Raw genomic sequence first — 18,366 nt, 5'->3', positions numbered from 1 at the left:
AGATACCATGGAGTTATTGGGTATCTCGGGTGATGTGGTGAGACCAATGATGGAATCATATCTTTGTAAGGGGCATACATTATACACTGATAATTGGTACACAAGCCCCTTACTCAGTGATTTCCTGCATGTAAACACGACGTGTGTGTGGTATAGTGCATGGAAATTGTAATCATGTGCTCAGGTTCAGCGTAGGCACTCGTAGTGGTGAGGTTCAGGTGTTTGCTTCCAGCGACATTATGGTATTACAGTGGCATGACAAATGAGATGTCACATTATTGTCATCCACTCAGCATACTTTCATGGGTCACAATTCACTCACAAGGTGGATAGAGTGACCCATGAAAATACAGTACAGTGGAACCTTTACTTGTGAGTTTAATCCATTCCATAACCTTGCTCGCAACTGGATTTGCTTTTTTGCAGAGTCAATTTTCCTCATTTAAATTAATTGAAATGCAATTAATCCTTAAACTATCCACACATAGATATACGTTCACATGCGGCAGGCTCCGAACGTAGATCAACGTTTTAATTTTCATTCCTTCAATATTGGTGCGATAGGCCTGAGTCCCCTAGACATGAGAGAATGGATGTACACGCTCAGTGTGCGCACTGTGAAAAAAATTGGGGATGCTGGGGTACCGCATGGTACAGGTCCTGGAGTTTACCTGGAGAGAGTTCCGGGGGTCAACGCCCCCGCGGCCCGGTCTGTGACCAGGCCTGTGACCATCATCACAAATCCGACAATCAGTTATTTGGTTCCTTCAGTTATTCGGCACTAATTTTGGCTAGCATAATTTCAAATTTCCAGGGTCGCCACACCAACCTGCTGGTACTGTTTGGTGGCGCTACTTGCTGCATAAGTCATTCCATTTCTTTTTCTCCATTTATTGTTTTAACCTGCTTACTTTTAGCCTTAGCCATGGTTCCAATGAATAAAAGAAATTCTTCTTGTTATGTAAAGCACCTACACAGTACATTATCCATTAAAGATAACGTGGCTTTGAAGCCGCTGTCGGTTGCTATAAGCTCAGTCTCGTGAAACAGGAGAATATGCTTTATTCTTACGCTAATATCAGCACTACAGCTTATTTGCCTATCACAGTTGATCTAATATGACATAAGAAACAATGTAAATAACATAAAACATGTTAAATAATATTTGGCATAATACCGAGCAGTTCGACGGAGGTGTGAAGAGGATATGGCATACAAATACCATTCTCCTATCCCTGTCCTGGGGGCTTATATTAGAGAAAACAGAGTGTACCACAGGGCTAACTGTGATATACACTCGTACTGCACCATAAACCTGAAACAAAAAGTTATTTTCTCTCTATAGATTATCACACATAGCAGCATATGTGTAGAGAACCTTGGATAACCCAAAAAAACGTCAACGTCTCTTATTTTTAGTACCTGGCTTGGGTTAGCCGTATATGATTTTTGGCAAATATTCGATTCCCAGCCAGGGTAGAAACATTACGTGCGTTTCTTTACACCTGTTGTCTATGTTTACCCATCAGTAAATGGGTACCTGGGTGTTAGCCGACTAGTGTGGGTGTTATCCTGGGACACTGACCTAATTTTCTTGAAATACTCATCATAACAAGTGGCTTTCTATACAGTAGTATGTCACTGATGTCAGCTAGGACTGTAGACCTTGCACATGTTTTTTTTTTTCCTTCAACAAGTCGGCCGTCTCCCACTGAGGCAGGGTGACCCAAAAAGAAAGAAAATCCCCAAAGAGAAAATACTTTCATCATTCAACACTTTCACCTCACTCACACATAATCACTGTTTTTGCAGAGGTGCTCAGAACACAACAGTTTAGAAGCATATACGTATAAAGATACACAACATATCCCTCCAAACTGCTAATATCCCAAAACCCCTCCTTTAGAGTGCAGGTATTGTACTTCCCATTTCCAGGACTCGAGTCTGGCTATATAAAAATAACCGGTTTCCCTGAATCCCTTCACTAAATATTACCCTGCTCACACTCCAACAGATCGTCAGGTCCCAAATACCATTCGTCTCCATTCACTCCTATCGAACATGCTCATGCACGCCTGCTGGAAGTCCAAGCCCCTCGCCCACGAAACCTCCCTTACCCCTTCCTTCCAACCTTTTCGAGGACAACCACTACCCCGCCTTCCTTCTCCTACAGATTTAAATGCTCTCCATGTCATTCTACGTTGATCCATTCTCTCTAAGTGACCAAACCACCTCAACAACCCCTCTTCAGCCCTCTGACTAATACTTTTATTAACTCCACACCTTCTCCTAATTTCCACACTATGAATTTTCTGCTTAATGTTTGCACCACACATTGCCCTTAGACAGGACATCTCCACTGCCTTCAACCACCTCCTCGCTGCTGCATTCACAACCCAAGCTTCCCACCCATATAAGAGTGTTGGTACTACTATACTTTCATACATTCCCTTCTTTGCCTCCATAGATAACGTTTTTTGACTCCACATATACCTCAAAGCACCACTCACCTTTTTTCCCTCATCAATTCTATGATTAACCTCATCCTTCATAAATCCATCCACTGACGCGTCAACTCCTAAGTAGTATCTGAAAACATTCACTTCTTCCATACTCCTCCCCAATTTGATATCCAGTTTTTCTTTATCTAAATCATTTGATACCCTCATCACCTTACTCTTCTCTATGTTCACTTTCATCTTTCTACCTTTACACACACTCCCAAACTCATCCACTAACCTTTGCAATTTTTCTTTAGAATCTCCCATAAGCACAGTATCATCAGCAAAAAGTAACTGTGTCAATTCCCATTTTGTATTTGATTCCTCATAATTTAATCCCACCCCTCTCCTGAACACCCTAGCATTTACTTCTTTTACGACCCCATCTATAAATATATTAAACAACCATGGTGACATTACACATTCCTGTCTAAGACCTACTTTTACCGGGAAGTAGTCTCCCTCTCTTCTACACACCCTAACCTGAGCCTCACTATCCTCATAAAAACTCTTTACAGCATTTAGTAACTTACCACCTATTCCATATACAGTGTACCCCCGCTTAACGATCACCTCCCAATACGACCAATTATGTAAGTGTATTTATGTAAGTGCGTTTGTACGTGTATGTTTGGGGGTCTGAAATGGACTAATCTACTTCACAATATTCCTTATGGGAACAAATTTGGTCAGTACTGGCACCTGAACATACTTCTGGAATGAAAAAATATCGTTAACCGGGGGTCCACTGTACTTGCAACATCTGCCACATTGCTCCCCTATCCACTCTATCATATGCCTTTTTTAAATCCATAAATGCAATAAAAACTTCCCTAACTTTATCTAAATACTGTTCACATATATGCTTCAATGTAAACACTTGATCTACACATCCCCTACCCACTCTGAAACCTCCTTGCTCATCTGCAATCCTACATTCTGTCTTACCTCTAATTCTTTCAATAATAACCCTACCATACACTTTTCCTGGTATACTCAATAAACTTATTCCTTTTTAATTTTTACAATCTCTTTTGTCCCCCTTCCCTTTATATAAAGGGACTATACATGCTCTCCGCCAATCCCTAGGTACCTTCCCCTCTTTCATACATTTTTTAAACAAAAGTGCCAACCACTCCAACACTATATCCCCCCTGCTTTTAACATTTCTGTCATGATCCCATCAGTTCCAGCTGCTTTACCCCCTTTCATTCTCCGTAATGCTTCACGTACCTCCCCCACACTTGCATTCTGCTCTTCTTCACTCCTAAAAGATGTATGTGTAGTAAATAAAGATATTATTATTATTAACCCTTTCAGGGTCCGTCCCGTAGATCTACGGCTTTACGTTCAGGGTCCAAACCATAGATCTACGCCATGAGCTCAGCTCACTCTGATAAACTGTGAGTGGTACATTTGGGCCTAGATATGAGAGAATACATCTATGTGGTATGTGTGCACCACATAAAACAGATCCTGCAGCACACTGTGTATAATGAGAGAAAAAAAATTAACTCATGATTTTTCGATTAAAACAGCAACTTTGCAGTGTTTTTTCGTATGTTTTTTATAGTTGTATTTGCGATTTCTTGGTCTCATTTGATAGAATGGAAGACATATTACAGAAATAGAGATGATTTTGATTGGTTTTAGCATTGGAAATGGCTTGAAACTGAGCTCAAAGTAGCGGAAATGTTAAATTTTTGCCGATATTCAAGAGTAAACAAACGACCTCACACATCTAATACACGTCAGCTGGTGGGTCTAATATACATTCACAAATATGGTGATGATATTTATACAATTATTACAGTATTGCATAAGAGTAAATCTTCTATTTTTTGGTGTGAATAAAAATTCATTATGTGAATAAAAAATCAAAATGGAATTTATTTGTAAAGCCTCAAAACATAACTAATGAACAGAGGAAATGTTAGTTTAGTGCCAGGAATGCCTACATTGTTCATTCTGGACCCTATTTTGAAATTGGAATATTTTGAACTTTGTGTTAAATTGGCCAAATTAACAATTTCCGATCACTTTATTTTGTAGTTGAAACAGTTGACTTGGCGATTTCTTGTGCTCAATCGATAGAATAGAAGTAATACTAGTGAAATAGCTAAGAATTTGGTTGACTGGAATAATGTAATTGGCCTAAAATGGGAGTCAAAGTCGGCAAAATCGCCGATTCGTAAATATCGCTGACACATCAAAATTCGCGAGAGCATAATTTCGTCAATTTTCCACCAAATTTCGTACTTTTTGTTTTATTACCTTCACAAAAAGATTCTCTACGATTTCATAAGAAAGAATAACAAATTTTTTTTTTTGAAAATTCTTGGACACTGGTGCGTGACTCCAGATTTGGGCCTTGGACCCTGAAAGGGTTAATATTATATTTTCTCAGTTGTTTGTTGGGTTATCATATTCAAACTTGGGTAATGTATGATGGAAAGATGCTTCTTCACGTACACCAAAAATGAGAGAAATCAGACCATAAATAGCGGAGTTCACTTCTCTTCCATTAGCGGCCACTTTGCGGTATATTTTTGTATGGAAGTACTACCGTCTTGCCAGATGACTGTGAAACAGAAACCTGTAACTGTTTTGCATGATGGTAGGATTGCTGGTTTCTTTTTCTGTCTCATAAACACACTAGATAACAGGGATATCTTGCTACTCCTACTTACACTTTGGTCACACTTCACAGACATGCACATGCATTTATATATACATACATCTAGGTTTTCCTCTTTTTTCTAAATAGCTCTTGTTCTTCTTTATTTCTTCTATTGTCCATGGGGAAGTGGAAAAGAATCTTTCCTCCTTAAGCCATGCGTGTTGTATGAGGCGACTAAAATGCTGAGAGTGATGGGCTAGTAACCCCTTCTCCTGTAGACATTTACTAAAAAAAGAGAAGAAAAACTTTATAAAACTGGGATGCTTGAATGTGCATGGATGTAGTGCGGATGACAAAAAACAGATGATTACTGATGTTATGAATGAAAAGAAGTTGGATGTCCTGGCCCTAAGCGAAACAAAGCTGAAGGGGGTAGGGGAGTTTTGGTGGGGGGAAATAAATGGGATTAAATCTGGAGTATCTGAGAGAGTTAGAGCTAAGGAAGGGGTAGCAGTAATGTTGAAAGATCAGTTATGGAAGGAGAAAAGAGAATATGAATGTGTAAATTCAAGAATTATGTGGATTAAAGTAAAGGTTGGATGTGAAAAGTGGGTCATAATAAGCGTGTATGCACCTGGAGAAAAGAGGAATGTAGAGGAGAGAGAGAGATTTTGGGAGATGTTAAGTGAATGTATAGGAACCTTTGAACCAAGTGAAAGAGTAATTGTGGTAGGGGACCTGAATGCTAAAGTAGGAGAAACTTTTAGAGAGAGTGTGGTAGGTAAGTTTGGGGTGCCAGGTGTAAATGATAATGGGAGCCCTTTGATTGAACTTTGTATAGAAAGGGGTTTAATTATAGGTAATACATATTTTAAGAAAAATAGGATAAATAAGTATACAAGATATGATGTAGGGCGAAATGACAGTAGTTTGTTGGATTATGTATTGGTAGATAAAAGACTGTTGAGTAGACTTCAGGATGTACATGTTTATAGAGGGGCCACAGATATATCAGATCACTTTTTAGTTGTAGCTACACTGAGAGTAAAAGGTAGATGGGATACAAAGAGAATAGAAGCATCAGGGAAGAGAGAGTTGAAGGTTTATAAACTAAAAGAGGAGGCAGTTAGGGTAAGATATAAACAGCTATTGGAGGATAGATGGGCTAATGAGAGCATAGGCAATGGGGTCGAAGAGGTATGGGGTAGGTTTAAAAATGTAGTGTTAGAGTGTTCACCAGAAGTTTATGGTTACAGGAAAGTGGGTGCGGGAGGGAAGAGGAGCGATTGGTGGAATGATGATGTAAAGAGAGTAGTAAGGGAGAAAAAGTTAGCATATGAGAAGTTTTTACAAAGTAGAAGTGATGCAAGGAGGGAAGAGTATATGGAGAAAGAGAGAGAGGTTAAGAGAGTGGTGAAGCAACGTAAAAAGAGAGCAAATGAGAGAGTGGGTGAGATGTTATCAACAAATTTTGTTGAAAATAATAAAAAGTTTTGGAGTGAGATTAACAAGTTAAGGAAGCCTAGAGAACAAATGGATTTGTCAGTTAAAAATAGGAGAGGAGAGTTATTAAATGGAGAGTTAGAGGTATTGGGAAGATGGAGAGAATATTTTGAGGAACTGTTAAATGTTGATGAAGATAGGGAAGCTGTGATTTTGTGTATAGGGCAAGGAGGAATAACATCTTGTAGGAGTGAGGAAGAGCCAGTTGTGAGTGTGGGGGAAGTTCGTGAGGCAGTAGGTAAAATGAAAGGGGGTAAGGCAGCCTGGATTGATGGGATAAAGATAGAAATGTTAAAAGCAGGTGGGGATATAGTTTTGGAGTGGTTGGTGCAATTATTTAATAAAAGTATGGAAGAGGGTAAGGTATCTAGGGATTGGCAGAGAGCATGCATAGTTCCTTTGTATAAAGGCAAAGGGGACAAAAGAGATTGCAAAAATTATAGAGGGATAAGTCTGTTGAGTATACCTGGTAAAGTGTATGGTAGAGTTATTATTGAAAGAATTAAGAGTAAGACGGAGAATAGGATAGCAGATGAACAAGGAGGCTTTAGGAAAGGTAGGGGTGTGTGGACCAGGTGTTTACAGTGAAACATATAAGTGAACAGTATTTAGATAATGCTAAAGAGGTTTTTGTGGCATTTATGGATTTGGAAAAGGCATATGACAAGGTGGATAGGGGGGGCAATGTGGCAGATGTTGCAGGTGTTGCATGCGTGAGCGTGTTTGATAGGAGTGAATGGAGACAAATGGTTTTTAATACTTGACGTGCTGTTGGAGTGTGAGCAAAGTAACATTTATGAAGGGATTCAAGGAAACCGGCAGGCCGGACTTGAGTCCTGGAGATAGGAAGTACAGTGCCTGCACTCTGAAGGAGGGGTGTTAATGTTGCAGTTTAAAAACTGTAGTGTAAAGCACCCTTCTAGCAAGACAGTGATGGAGTGAATGATGGTGAAAGTTTTTCTTCTTTGTACCACCCTGCCTTGGTGGGAATCGGCCAGTGTGTTAATAATAATAAAAAAAATAAAAATTCAAAATAGAAAGCAAAAGTAATGTGAGAGGGGCCTGGAGATATGACTAATGAACAGATAAAATGTTATTTTAGTGTCAAGAATGGCTGTCTTGTTTGTTCTGGATCCTATTTTGAAATTGGCATCATTTGAAATCTGTGAAATTAACCAAATTGCCAATTTCTGACCACTTTATTGGGGTAGTTGAAATCGGTAAATGGGCAGTTTCTTGTACTCAATTGATAGAGCAAATGGAATTTTTGCAAAATAGCTATGATTTTAGTAGACTGAAACATTGGAATTGGCCGAAAATAGGGCTCCAAGTGGGTGAAATCGCTGATGCATAAATATCGTCGATACCGCTAACTTCACGAGAGCATAATTCCATAAGTTTTCCATCAAATTTCATACTTTTGGTGTCATTATGATCAGAAAAAGATTCTGTATCATTTCATAAGAAAAATAGTTTTATTTTTCGACCCTGAGTGGGAGTTAAGGATCGAGGGTCTCGACCCTGAAAGGGTTAAGTCTACACAATGTATTAGCTTCTATGACGGCACTTGGGAGTGTGTTTCAGTCATTCACAACTCTCTTACCAAACCAGTGCTTTCCTATATCCTACCTGAATCTGAATTTTTCCAACTTGTGACCATTGCTGCGAGTCCTGTCTTGGCTAGATATTTTTACCACACTATTTACATCGCCTTTATTTACATCTCAGTCATATCCCCCATAATTCTGTGTGACTTACTTCTGCCCATATTAATTCACCTGTACCCAGAAATGTTTGAAAAGGTTGCCACACGGTGCAGGGGAGCCATGGACTCAAAACTATTCACCACATAAGTAACAGTAGCCATAGGGAACCCTGAGACAACCTGCTTCATTTGACCAGAGTACCAGAGTAGGATATCACTTAGGCCATAAAATTATGTCGGGTGCCTTCCACCCATCATAATGATCAGCATACAGTTTAAGGGTTAAGGTGAAGGACAAGGAAGTATAATTCAATCTCCAGCAAACTCAACGAGGTCAGTACATTACTAACGTCATCCCTTCTATGGAAAATACAATTGATACAATGAAGGACAGTTGTTAAGATAATATAGTAAAATAGAAACAATACTTGTATGGAAGAAAATACATTTAATTTTTTTATGTAAACCAATGTACATCCAAAATATTAATTCATTGATATGAATATTTTTTCTCCTGGCAGGATGTTGGTGGGCAAGACAAGATCCGACCATTGTGGAGACATTATTATACTGGTACACAAGGGCTTATATTTGTTGTTGACTGTGCTGATCGTGACCGTGTGGATGAAGCCAGACAAGAACTCCATCGAATTATTAATGACCGTGAAATGAGAGATGCCATTATACTTGTGTTTGCAAATAAGCAGGACCTCCCTGATGGTAATGACCTTCTTTTTAAACTTTTAATTTAGTTTTAAATCTGTAGTTTTATTTCCTTCAGTCTGTTTCTGTACAGGGTTGCCTATCATCCTTGGCCAGTGGTTCTTTTTCAGCCCATGCCATTTTTCTTGTACATACCTTCCCAGATTCGTCCACCAACCTCTGCAACTTCTCTTCATCAGCAAAAAGTAAATGTGACTACTCCCACTTTGTTAGATTCTTTATTTTTTAATCCCACACCTTTTCCCAACACCCGAGCATTCACTTCTTTTACAACCCCATCTATAAATATATTGAACAACCATGGTGGCATTATGCATCCCTGTCTAAGGCTTAATTTTACTGGGAAATAATTTCCCTCTCTCCTCCATACCTTAACCTGAGCTTCACTGTCCTCATGAAACTTAATAATTGCTTTCAGTAACCTATCACGTATTCCATACACTTGCAACATCTGCCACAGTATTTCCCTGTTCATGCTGTCATTTGTTTTGTTACAAAATATGTGGGGGATTTTTCACAAAAGAACAGTTCCGAATTAACTTTCTACCCACACACTGGAGAGAACTCTCAAGACAAAAACAAATTATAACTTACTGATGCTAATGTATTTTGGAGACTTGTGGGACTCTAGGAACACTGGGGTTGTAAACAATGTCCCTCCTTCAGTGTCCACTGTCTCAGCTCCCCAACTAATTCTGGGACTCTTGATTAGAAACATATGGTTCCTGTATATTATGAAAATTTACGCCAGTAAAATTGGCTGTTAACCACTTCACCATCTGTGCTGTTGTGCTATGGGTTTGAAGTCCCTGTCCGTGCCATACACCTACATGATGAACTCGGTCCCCTCAGTAAATTTGGGCCAAAATATGAGAGAACGGGTCAATGTAGTAAGTGTGCACCATGTAAAAAAAGTCCTGCCCAGTGCAGCACATAATGGGGGGGGGGGGGAATGCGACCATATTTTTGGTTTAAAATATCGACTTTGCGGTGTATTTTTGGACGGATTTTATGTTTGTATTCTCAGTTTCTTGGTATCATTTGATAGAATGAAAGATATGTTACAGAAATAGAGCTAATTTCGATTGGTTTCAGGACTGAAAGTAGCTTGAAACTGAGCTCAAACTAGCAGAAATATTAAATTTTTGCTGATATTCCAAAGTAAACAAATCACATCACTTGTCCAATACACATCCAACTTGGTGGTCTAATATGTATTCACGAATGCACTGACATTATTTATACAATTATTTCAATACTGCATAACAGTAAATATTCTATTTTTTGTGTGAATAAGAATTCTTTGTATGACTAAAAAATCAAATTGGAATTAACCCTTTCAGGGTCCCCAGGCCCTCTCCCAGACTTGTTCTCAGGGTTGCCCAAATTTAAAAAAAAAATTATTTTTTCTTATGAAACGATAGAGAATCTCTTCCCCGATCATAATGACAACAGAAGTATGAAATTTGATGGAAAACTCACGGAATTATGCTCTTGCGAAGTTAGCGGTCTCGACGATGTTTACACATTGATGATTTTGCGCACTTTGAGCCCTATTTTCGGCCAATTCCAGTGTACTAGTCGACAAAAATCATAACTGTTTTGCTAGAACTCCATTTTTTTCTATCGAATGAGTACAAGAAACCACCAATTTACCGATTTCATCTATCCAATACAGTGGTCAGAATTTAGCAATTTTGCCAATTTCACACAAATTTCAAAAGATGCCAATTTCCAAATAGGGTCCAGAATAAACAAGAGAGACATTCCTGGCACTAAAATAACATTTCCTCTGTTCATTAGTCACGTCCCCACGCCTCTCTTGCATTCTCTTGCTTTCCACTTTGAATTTTTATTCTCACAAAAAATAGAAGATTTACTGTTATACAGATTACTGCATTAGTGTAGAAATGGTATAAATAATATCAGCACACTTGTGAAAGAATATTAGACTCGCCAGTTGACGTGTATTTTACGCTTGGCATGATTTGTTTACTTTTGAACTTTGGTAAAAATCGAACATTTCTGCTACTTCGAGCTGAATTTCAAGGTACTTTTCATTGTAAAATCAGTCAAAATCATCACAATTTCTGTAAAATGTCTTCCATTCTATAGAATGAGACCAGGAAAACTAGAATACAACAATAAATACCATATGAAAATACAATGCAAAGTCACTGTTTTAATCCAAAAACACGGTCAAAGTTTTTTTTCTCATTACGCACTGTGTGCTGCAGGATTATTTTTATACTGTGCACGCTGACCACATATACCCATTCTTTCATATGTAGGCCTACCAGCTTTCTCTCACTAGATTTGAGGGCGCTAGAATTTAGGCGTACTAGTACGTCAAAAGCCCTTGTGCGTAAGCCGTCCGAGTACGTCCGAAACCCTGAAAGGGTTAATGTGTATAACCTGGGAACATAATTAATGAACAAAAGACATGTTAGTGTCAGGAATTCCTGCATTTTTTTAATTTATTTTAAAATTGGCATATTTTGAAATTTGTGTGAAATTGGCTAAATTACCAATTTCTGATCACTTTACTGGATAGTTGAAATAGCTGATTGGGCACTTTTTGTGCATTCTATATAAAATGGAAGCCATATTAGCAAAATAGCTAAGGATTTGGTCAGCTGGGATAATATAATGGGCCTAAAAATAGGACTCATAGTGGGCAAAATTGCTGATGCATAAATATCGCTGACACAACAAAATTTGCAAAATCATAATTTTGTAAGTTTTTCCATCAAATTTTGTACTTCTTGTTTTATTACCTTCGGAAAAAAGTTCTCTATATATATTTTTTAAATTCTTGGACCTTGTGGACATTTCAGATTGAGGGTCTGGACAGTTAACCCCTTGACTGTCGCAACCCCCAATCTTGAGGTGTCTCCTGGTGTCGTAAAATAAAAAAAAAAAAAATTTTTCTTATGAAATGATAGAGAATCTTTTCCCAATTGTAATGACACCAAAAGAATGAAATTTGATGGAAAACTGATGAAATTGCGCTCTCGCAAAATTAGCGACCTCAGCGATATTTACAAATTGGCGATTTCGTCCACTTTGAGCCCTATTTTCGGCTAATTCTATTGTTCCAGTTGACCAAACTCATAGCTATTTCTTTAGAACTCTGTCTTTTCTATCGATTGAGTACAAGAAACTGCCCATTTACCGATTTCAACTACCTAATAACGTGGTCAGAAATTTGCAATTTGGCCAATTTCACGAAAATTAAAAAATATGACAATTTCAAAATAAGGTCCAGAATAAACAGTGCAGACATTCCTGGCTCTAAAATAACATTTTCTTTGTTCATCAGTCACGTCCAAACAAAAAATAGAAGATTTACTGTTATGCAGACTACTGCAATACTGTAATAATTGTACAAATAATGTCAACCCATTCATGACTGCATTTTAGAATGGCTAGTTGGACATTTATTGGACAATGACATCATTTGTTTACTTCTTAACATCAGCAAAAATCAAACATTTCCCCTTCTTTGAGCTCAATTTCCAGGGTTTTTTTTTATAGTAAAACCAATCAAAATCACCTCTATTTCTATATCCAACACATAACAAAAAAATTATCCAAAACGGTGGGGATCCTCTCCAAGATACGATACTATGTACCGCAAACTGCCCTTCTCACACTATACCATTCACTTATATATCCATACCTCTCCTATGCTATCTGTGCTTGGGGTTCAACTGCAGCAACACACCTAAAGCCAATAATAACCCAACAAAAAGCCGTTGTAAGAATAATCACTAAATCCCATCCCTGGCAACACCCACCCCCCACTCTTCATAGATCTAAACTTACTCCCTGTTCAGAACATCCACACTTACTACTGTGCAATCTATATCTACAGGACCTTAAATTCCAGTATTAACCTTGACCTAAAATGCTTTCTTGATAGTTGTGACAGGATCCACAGGCATAACACCAGACACAAACATCTCTATGACATTCCCCGTGTTCGACTAAACCTTTACAAAAATTCAGTGTATTTCAAAGGACCTAAAATCTGGAACACCCTACCTGAAAACTCTAGAACTGCAGACACATTCATCACTTTCAAAACTACAGTTAGAAAACATCTTATCTCCCTGTTCCACCCCGACAACTAACTACATGATAACCACCTGGTGGTTCAAAATTACACTCGCTCACCCACTGACTATAAACCCAGAAATACTAATCTTAATCTTAAAATAATAAATCCTAACTAGTCATAAGTTTGCCAATGATACTCAAATATAGACACCTTGTATTGTGCCAAAACAAAAGCATTCACATTGCTAAACTCACAAATTATGATGTAGTCACTTAGCCTTAATACTGTAATCTGTAAGGATTTAATGTTAAGAATTAATCTAAGTCTGCTCGAAATGCCTAGCCATGCTAGGTGTCCTAGTGGCCCCCTCTGTAATGCCTAGCCATGCTAGGTGTCCTAGTGGCACCTCTGTAATTAGTATTTTATAACATGTAAACCACAAAATACCCAAAACCTGTAAACCCCACATTGTAACCATTATAGAGAATAAACTTGAATTGAATTGAGACCAAGAAAACGAGAATACAACCATAAATACTATACAAAAACAGACCACAAAGTCGGCATTTTAATTAACCCTTTCATGGTTTCAGCCATACCAGTACGGCTTACTCACCAGTGTCCATGACGTACTAGTACGCATAAATTCTAACGCCTTCAAATCTAGTGAGAGAAAGCTGGTAGGCCTACATATGAAAGAATGTGTCTATGTGGTCAGTGTGCACAGTATAAAAAAAATCCTACAGCACACAGTGCGTAATGAGAAAAAAAAATCTTTGATTGTGTTTTTGGATTAAAACAGCGACTTTGCACTATATTTTTGTATGGTATTTATTGTTGTATTCTAGTTTTCCTGGTCTCATTCTATAGAATGGAAGACATATTACAGAAGTTGAGATGATTTTGACTGGTTTTACAATGAAAAGTACCTTGAAATTCAGCTCGAAGTAGCAGAAATGTTCGATTTTTACCAAAGTTCTAAAGTAAACAAATCATGCTAAGCGTCTAATACACATCAACTGGTGAGTCTAATATTCTTTCACAAGTGGGCCGATATTATTTATACCATTTCTACACTAATGCAGTACTCTGCATAACAGTAAATCTTCTATTTTTTTTGCGAGAATAAAAATTCAAAGTGGAAAGCAAAAGAAATGTAAGAGGGGCCTGGGGACGTGACTAATGAACAGAGGAAATGTTATTTTGGTGCCAGGAATGTCTTTCTTGTTTATTCTGGACCCTGTTTGGAAATTGGCATCTTTTGAAATTTGTGTGAAATTGGCAAAATTGCTAAATTCTGACCACTATTGGATAGTTGAAGTCGGTAAATTGGTGGTTTCTTGTACTCATTCGATAGAAAAAATGGAGTTCTAGCGAAATAGTTATGATTTTTGTCGACTAGTACATTGGAATTGGCCGAAAATAGGGCTCAAAGTGCGCAAAATCGCTGATGCGTAAACATGTTATGCCCGAATATCTGATGTTTTGATTGAAGAATAGTGTTCTTTGAAGAATGTTGCTCTACACTCTGTTGGTTTGCAACACTCATTGTTACACTATTTATCAATAATTGTTCACACCATAATGTCACTAAAGAAGCTGATCACACTTCTCTGTAAGTGTTTATTGAGATTCTTTTGTGCACGTCAATGTCTCTCTCACAGTAGAGTCAAAAGTAATCTGGCCTCACAACGTCCTACGCTGCTGCAATGCTCCTAGAACATAAAGGAAAAGCTGACCTAGTACTTTTTGCTTCTTTGCCAAACTTCCTCCATGAAGCAAAGCAGAATGCTTGATTCTTGCTGTCTTAAGCATAGACAATAATGTATACTATCTTTACCATGGTAATAAAGTGGGAGCAGGATTTTCCTTAATTGTCCTGCTATGGTAAGAGGTGGACTGTCTCTATTAAACTACACTTTGCAACACTGGACTCTTGCAAGGAGCAGCAGTCACTTGACCACGTCACATACTTGTACTGCATCTGGGATCAATTACTTGCTGTAGTAGTAAACAAGATGTTTGCCCCTTCTGAGAGGGCTGGACCCCTCAGGGCTGAAGGGGGCTGATACCCCCCTCCTGGAGAAAATTTCTCCACACTTCTAGATATATAATGGACACTTTCTTCTTCACTTATCTTGTAACATTTAATTGTCCACTAATAATATTAAAGGACATTGCTATCTTGAGAATCCTGAGAAGCATTCACCAGATTGCCGGTTACTCTGCTTTTCCTACCACCATCTTTTTATTTTCCTTTCTCTCATATTTGTTACATGTATTTTTATTCAAATTTAATGATAGTTCTAAGTGTGTAATATATTTTCCTTATCAGAATATTGATTACTTCAATATTACAATAATTCCACTTTACTTAACCCTTTCCGGGTTTCCGACGTACTAGTACGGCTTACGCACCAAGGTTATTGATGTACTAGTATGCCTAAATTCTAGTGCCTTCAAATCTAGCAAGAGAAAGCTGGTAGGCCTACATATGAAAGAATGGGTCTTTGTGGTCAGTTTGCACAGTATAAAAAAAATCCTGCAGCACACAGTGTGTAATGACAAAAAAAACTTTGACCGTGTTTTTGGATTAAAACAGCGACTTTGCACTGTATTTTTGTGTGGTATTTATGGTTATATTCTAGTTTTCCTGCTTTCATTTGACAGAATGGAAGACATATTACAGAAATTGAGATGATTTTGATTGGTTTCACAATGAAAAGTACCTTGAAATTGAGCTCAAAGTAGCAGAAATGTTCGATTTTTACCAAAGTTTCAAAGTAAACAAATCATGCCACGTGTGGAATACACATCAACTGGTGAGTCTAATATTCTTTCACAAGTGCGCTGATATTATTTATACTATTTCTACACTAATGCAGTAGTCTGCATAACAGTAAATCTTCTATTTTTTGTGAGAATAAAAATTCAAAGTGGAAAGCAAAAGAAATGTAAGAGGGGCCTGGGGACGTGACTAATGAACAGAGGAAACGTTATTTTAGTGCCAGGAATGTCTGTCTTGTTTATTCTGGATCCTATTTGGAAATTGGCATCTTTTGAAATTTGTGTGAAATTGGCAAAATTGCTAATTTCTGATCACTTTATTGGATAGCTGAAATCGGTAAATAGGTGGTTTTTTGTACTCATTTGATAGAAAAAATGGAGTTCTAGCGAAATAGTTGCGATTTTTGTTGACTAGTACACTGGAATTGGCCGAAAATAGGGCTCAAATGGGGCGAAATCGCTGGTGCGTAAACATTGTTGATACCGCTAACTTTGCGAGAGCATAATTCCGTAAGTTTTCTATCAAATTTCATACTTTTGGTGTCATTATGATTGGGAAAAGATTCTCTATCTTTTCATATGATTTTTTTTTTTTTTCTGAAAAAGTTTGACCCTGAGAATATGTTTAGGAGAGGGCCTCTCGACCCTGAAAGGGCTAATTAATTTACTACAATAAATAAGGAAATTATAGGGGATATATTGGTTCCCCGTGACTTATCACATTTTAAAAGTCACATTAGCACTACACACCTGCATTATTATGAACATTATTATCATCATTCAACACTTTCACCTCACTCATACATAATCATTGCCTTTGCAGGAGCACTCAGATATGACAGCTTAGAAGTCCCTTCAAGCTGCCAATATCCCAAACCTCTCCTTTGAAGTGCAGGCATTGTACTTTCCATTTGCATGACTCAAGTCCAGCTAACTGGTTTCCCTGCATCCCTTCACAAAATATTACCCTGCTCACACTCCAACAGCTCGTCAGGTCCCAAAAACCATTTGTCTCCATTCACTCGTGTTGTTTATACACCAATATTGTATACAAAATTATCACATTGTTATAAACACACATGTACATGCTGACAGGTGATTTTACACACCTGGCTGAATCACATTTTATTATCTACAACTATGTACAAGTACAGTGGACCCCGACTAACGATCAGCTCCCAACTCGACCAATTATGTAAGTGTATTTTTGTAAGTGCCTTTGTAGGTGTATTTTTGGGGGTCTGAAATGGACTAATCTAATTCACAATATTCCTTATGGGAACAAATTCGGTCTATAACGGCACCCGAACAGACTTCTGGATTGAAATAATATCGTTAGTCGGGGGTCCACTGTATTTACATGTCCTACTTATGTTTCTAGAACTCCACGACTGTATGATACTCCATGAAGCATGGATTCATACAGAGTGCCACCCCACACTGGTGACAAATGAATCGTGTGTCCTTCTGCTGCTGGGGTCATGTTTTGGTGGTAGCAGACACAAAACACTTTTTCTGGGCATCCTTCTTCTTTTGGGTAGGTAGTATTGGTACCAGATAGTGACAGTTAGGAGTGATTCGGTCTGGCACTTCCCCCTCTGGATGTGGTCATGGTGTGACAGGTCACTGTTGAGAGACAGGTACAGGTGTGGTACCATACTTTCTTGCTATCTTTTTGACAACATTCAGAGAGAATTCTGCAAAACGTTGTCATTTTCCAGACTTTATTTCGTACATATTGAATGCATTGAACACTGCTATGTCTACAAGGTGAAAAAACAGTTTTATATACCACTTGCGACTCCTACGCACACAGTCAACAAATCCTATCATCATGTCACACTTGTCAGCTAGTCGCATATTGTTTGTATAGTCCACGTCAGCAGCTGGCTTTACAATAGGTTCTTTGTTGAACTTGCTCAGTCTGTCTGTACCATCTCGTTTCTGTGGATGGTTGACAGCAATGTCACGTCCCATTTGTCATGCCACGTCAGTGCCATGATGTCATGAGCATGAAACATTTGCACTGCACCTTCAACACTGCCTCCACTGAATCTTGGCATATGTTTTCTATTTCTTCTCACTGTTCCACATATATCAGTATTGTTCACACGTAGGAAATCAGCGAGCATAGGGGTTGTATACCAGTTGTCTGTGCACAATGTATGGCCCTTGCCAAGGTATGGTTCCATCATCCTGCGAACAACATCATCGGAAATGCCCAACATCCGTCTGTCGTCATCGAGTGTGTTTCTCCCGGTGTATACAATAACATTCACCACAGGACCACTCTCACAGTCACACATAACAAAAAGTTTTTATTCCAAAGCGATAACGTTTGCTCGGTATATATTGCTTGAATGACAAGCGTCCCTTGAACAGAATCAAGGATTCATCAACAACAGTGTTCTTGAAGGGATAAAAGTATGCACTAAATTTCTGCTTCAAATACATAAACACTTCC

The 18,366-nt window shown here is 38.2% G+C and overlaps 1 protein-coding gene across 3 annotated transcripts in view; it reads left to right on the top strand.

Moving 5' to 3' along the window:
• Arf6 (ADP-ribosylation factor 6) overlaps nt 1-9,255 on the top strand; it is a 273,142-nt gene extending 263,887 nt beyond the window's left edge. For all 3 annotated transcript variants that reach the window (XM_053778323.2, XM_053778322.2, XM_053778321.2), the window contains exon 3: nt 8,851-9,255. In XM_053778323.2, coding sequence (XP_053634298.1) covers nt 8,851-9,081 — 231 coding nt within the window. In that variant the 3' untranslated portion in view covers nt 9,082-9,255. The remainder of the gene's footprint in view (nt 1-8,850) is intronic.
• Nucleotides 9,256-18,366: the final 9,111 nt, after the last annotated feature.

Source organism: Cherax quadricarinatus, chromosome 22, assembly GCF_038502225.1.
Source record: "Cherax quadricarinatus isolate ZL_2023a chromosome 22, ASM3850222v1, whole genome shotgun sequence".
Lineage (NCBI taxonomy): Eukaryota > Metazoa > Arthropoda > Malacostraca > Decapoda > Parastacidae > Cherax > Cherax quadricarinatus.
This window is presented reverse-complemented; position numbering and strand designations above follow the sequence as displayed.